Source organism: Nicrophorus vespilloides, unplaced genomic scaffold (genome assembly GCF_001412225.1).
Source record: "Nicrophorus vespilloides isolate i.1.1-1 unplaced genomic scaffold, Nicve_v1.0, whole genome shotgun sequence".
NCBI classification, from domain to species: domain Eukaryota; kingdom Metazoa; phylum Arthropoda; class Insecta; order Coleoptera; family Silphidae; genus Nicrophorus; species Nicrophorus vespilloides.
Window position 1 is genome coordinate 75,689 of NW_017096304.1, and position 3,450 is coordinate 79,138.

At 37.4% G+C, this 3,450-nt stretch overlaps 1 protein-coding gene across 1 annotated transcript in view; it reads left to right on the plus strand.

The window, feature by feature from the left end:
• LOC108556615 (syndecan-like) overlaps positions 1 to 3,450 on the plus strand; it is a 27,101-nt gene continuing 23,651 nt past the window's right edge. Inside the window, exon 1 of the mRNA XM_017912797.1 lies at positions 1 to 204. Coding sequence (XP_017768286.1) covers positions 139 to 204 — 66 coding nt within the window. The 5' untranslated portion in view covers positions 1 to 138. The remainder of the gene's footprint in view (positions 205 to 3,450) is intronic.

Consider the following 3,450-nt stretch of genomic DNA (forward strand, 5'->3'; position numbering starts at 1 on the left):
GAGTCGGACAGTCATTGATCAGTGCCCTGTATGCAACTGTGTGTGGCAATTCGTTTCTCCGTATTTGTGTCAAACTAACTTCCCAACTCTCACAAAGACAGTCGATCCGTTTCGACTAAGTATAAACAATAACTGGTGATGCATTTTGGGATATCTGCAGTGTTATTTTGTGCAATCCTCGCTGGATTCGCATCTGCGACACAGGTAAGGAAACTTTTATCCCTGGAGCGAAACTCTTCCTCCGTTCCAGCAAAACTCAAACTCTTGTTTCCCCATCACCATCTCAACCCAAATGCCCTAACCTTTAGTTTTTCCTGCACCGGGACAACGCACAAACATAGGTTTTTAGATTATAGGTAAGGCTTGTCCCGATGATTGGCTGCGGTACGCGCGCGACTTATTTTTGTTGTAGTAAACAATTACCCGTGTTTATATTACCGCCTACCCTGATAATGATAATTATTGCTGTGGGTTACATTTGCGTCTCGGATCTGCCTAAATTGCCTCAATCAAGAAACCCTGGAGGATCCGATGCGAACATTATCTTATTCAGACTAATGAAAAAGAAACCTTGGCTCATGTTTATTCTAGACGTGCGAGACGTGTTTGTTGCTCTGCTCCGTTCCTCGTACACACGGGCATCTATTATGGTCGCTTACATCTTTCTCCCAAAAAAAGCAGTGGAACCTTGGTTTTCCAGCGGCCACCTGCGAATTCCATCCACTATTAGGCACAATAGAGGAACGCCGTTATTTACAAACTTTCACCGAGTCAGAAGGGAAGGAAAAAGCTATAGGTTTTTGCATACCTGAATCGCATTTCAGGCACGTACGTTCGCAAAAACGCGTGTTGCCTTCTATGAATTCTTCGTTTCATTTTCGTATTTTACTAGTTGAATGGAAGGAATACAAAAAAAACAACATCTGGCACGGCATATCCGAAAGTTGATTGACTCTTGCCATCAATGGTATCATCGTCTTATTCTGGTGGGTTCTTTTAAACCCAACCGAGGATTTGTTACAAAATATAATTGGGCGGAACAACAACAACCTTACATAACTGTAGAATTAATTAAAACTTGTATGGAAACTGCGATACGTTTCTATATGGTATTCTACCTGCAAAAAATATATATCCACGTAATGCTATATAATATTTATTAGTTGTTTTTATATTTGAAGCCATATTAATATATAATAATTTTAATGCTAACATTACATAATGGAATTAAATTATTAATACATTCTGTACACATTTTAACGTATTTTTTTATAAAAATATTGTTTATATTATATAAAATTAATAATTCTATAGCCAGATTTAACGAATACGCGCTATATTTATAAGACAAAACTAATAACTTCTATATGTCATAAGTTAATTAAGCCCGACAACCGAAAGACCGTCTATTGAAATCCCGAGTTCGAAATCCTGACTGTATTAAAGTCCCGACGCTTGAAATCCCGACAATCAAAATTCCGACTATATCGAAATCCCGACTACCATAAAAATGTTATTGTAGAAATTTATAATAATAAAAGACACTGTCGGGATTTCGATATAGTCGGGATTTTGAGCCAGCCGGGATTTCGATAGACGGGATCTTATTATTATATGCGATTGCTACCGGTTAATTAACTGTAACTAAAGTATAATCAATTGTATAACTTTAAATCGAAGTATTTTTTATAATTAATGTAAATGACTATTATAGATATGCAACTATGTTCAATATTTCACCATCTACGTGACGCGATGCTCGTTTTACGTAACCCGATGTTGTTTTTTTTTATCCGTATGGTTTTTCATTCCTATTCAATGAACTAATTTAAAAGGCATATTTGAGAAGCGAATTTCGCATTCGCTCTGCACTTTAATGCAAAGTTCGTGTTTATTTTGCAACGTTTTCCATTTGCGTATTAACCATTCAGTAAAAACGAAATAATTTTTTTTTCAAAATTGTATATTGTATGCGTATTTCGTGTTAAATTTCTCGAAGGTTGCGAAGTGCATGAGTTATAAATAAAATGGCTCGCGGTTTGTGTGGTTCTGTTGAGAGAGAGAGAGAGAAAAAAAATGTATTTGTAAGAGGAATTTATTTTCGGTCTATTTGTCGATGTGAACTGAAAAAAAAATATGTGCGAGGGTGTGTGTCAGAGTGAGAGGATGGAAGAAATGCGGAGCAATTTATATTCAAATTGGCGGAGATTAGACGTTGTTTGTATTTAAATTGGCGGATTTGCAATTCATGGAAAACCTAAGGTAGATCCGACGCTGTTCCGTTTTTTTTTTCACGAAAAAAGGAAATTATTGAGTCATCGTCCCTTGTTTCGCCCCTAATGAGATCGGAAAGCACTTCGTTCGTCCCTTGCACTTTTCTGTTGGTAAAAAATATATATTTCGAAGCAATCGACCGAGGCAAAGTCGGATCAATTGGATGGTTAGAAAGGAGGATCATTGTTGTTCTTTGGGGTTGGAGGGTTTCAGGCAAAAACCTTAAAATAACACGTTTCTAAAGGTGGAACAACTGAAACTTCTCGGAGCGCCCCTTTTTGAAAGGGTGCACGTTTAGGGCCGGGAAATTACTAATAACTCTTCGAGTTTCGTTTCTATTCATGGATCCTTATACCTGCATCATAGATAGACCTCTCCGTCAAGGGCCACTCCCATTGCATTGTCATACGAAATTGTGGCCTAGAATAACTAACGGAATTCTCTTCATCTTATTATTATTATATATGTTGTTGTTGGTTTCCTGTAGGAAAATGATATTTGGCGACCGGTGTTAATGCGATTAGCGGTCCGAACCTGCGGCTTCAGCCCAGTTAACGTTTCGCTAATGCGATAAGCCGTTAATTGGGTGAGGGGAATCCTCATTTTGCAGAATCGATGATTCGCGCTATTGCGACCAAAACTAAAATAATTTGTTTGAAAAAGTAACAAAAGAACAACCAGCGCCCTTCGCACTTTCCTCCCCCAATGGGTTTCGACCTTCGCAAAGGGAATAAATACAGTTTAGGGGTTTCTTTTATCGTCGCATTCTGTTCGTTTTTTTTTTGTACAACTCCGTATTCTCCAGTTATTCTTTTTATTCTTTCTGTTTGGCAGAGTTGCGAACCGCTTGAAGTAAATATTTTTATTAGCCATAAACTGGAGAGGAGACGATAAGAATCTCTCTTCTGGTGCTCCCATAAACTCGTGGAAATATTATTTACAGCGCAGAATAAAAAGAAAAACCTACAACTGTGCATATTTTCAAAAAAAAATATGCATTTTCATGTAAATGTTCACAATTTTCTGTCCAATTAGAACACCTAAATTAAAAAGTTATCGCTCGATTTCTCTTCTCTCCGATGTCTCTTTACTACGTTTGCTGCAAATGTTCTAGTTTTGTCAATAGTTACCGAGCCTCCTCGGTATTTCCATCATATTGTTTGGATCTTTCCAGAT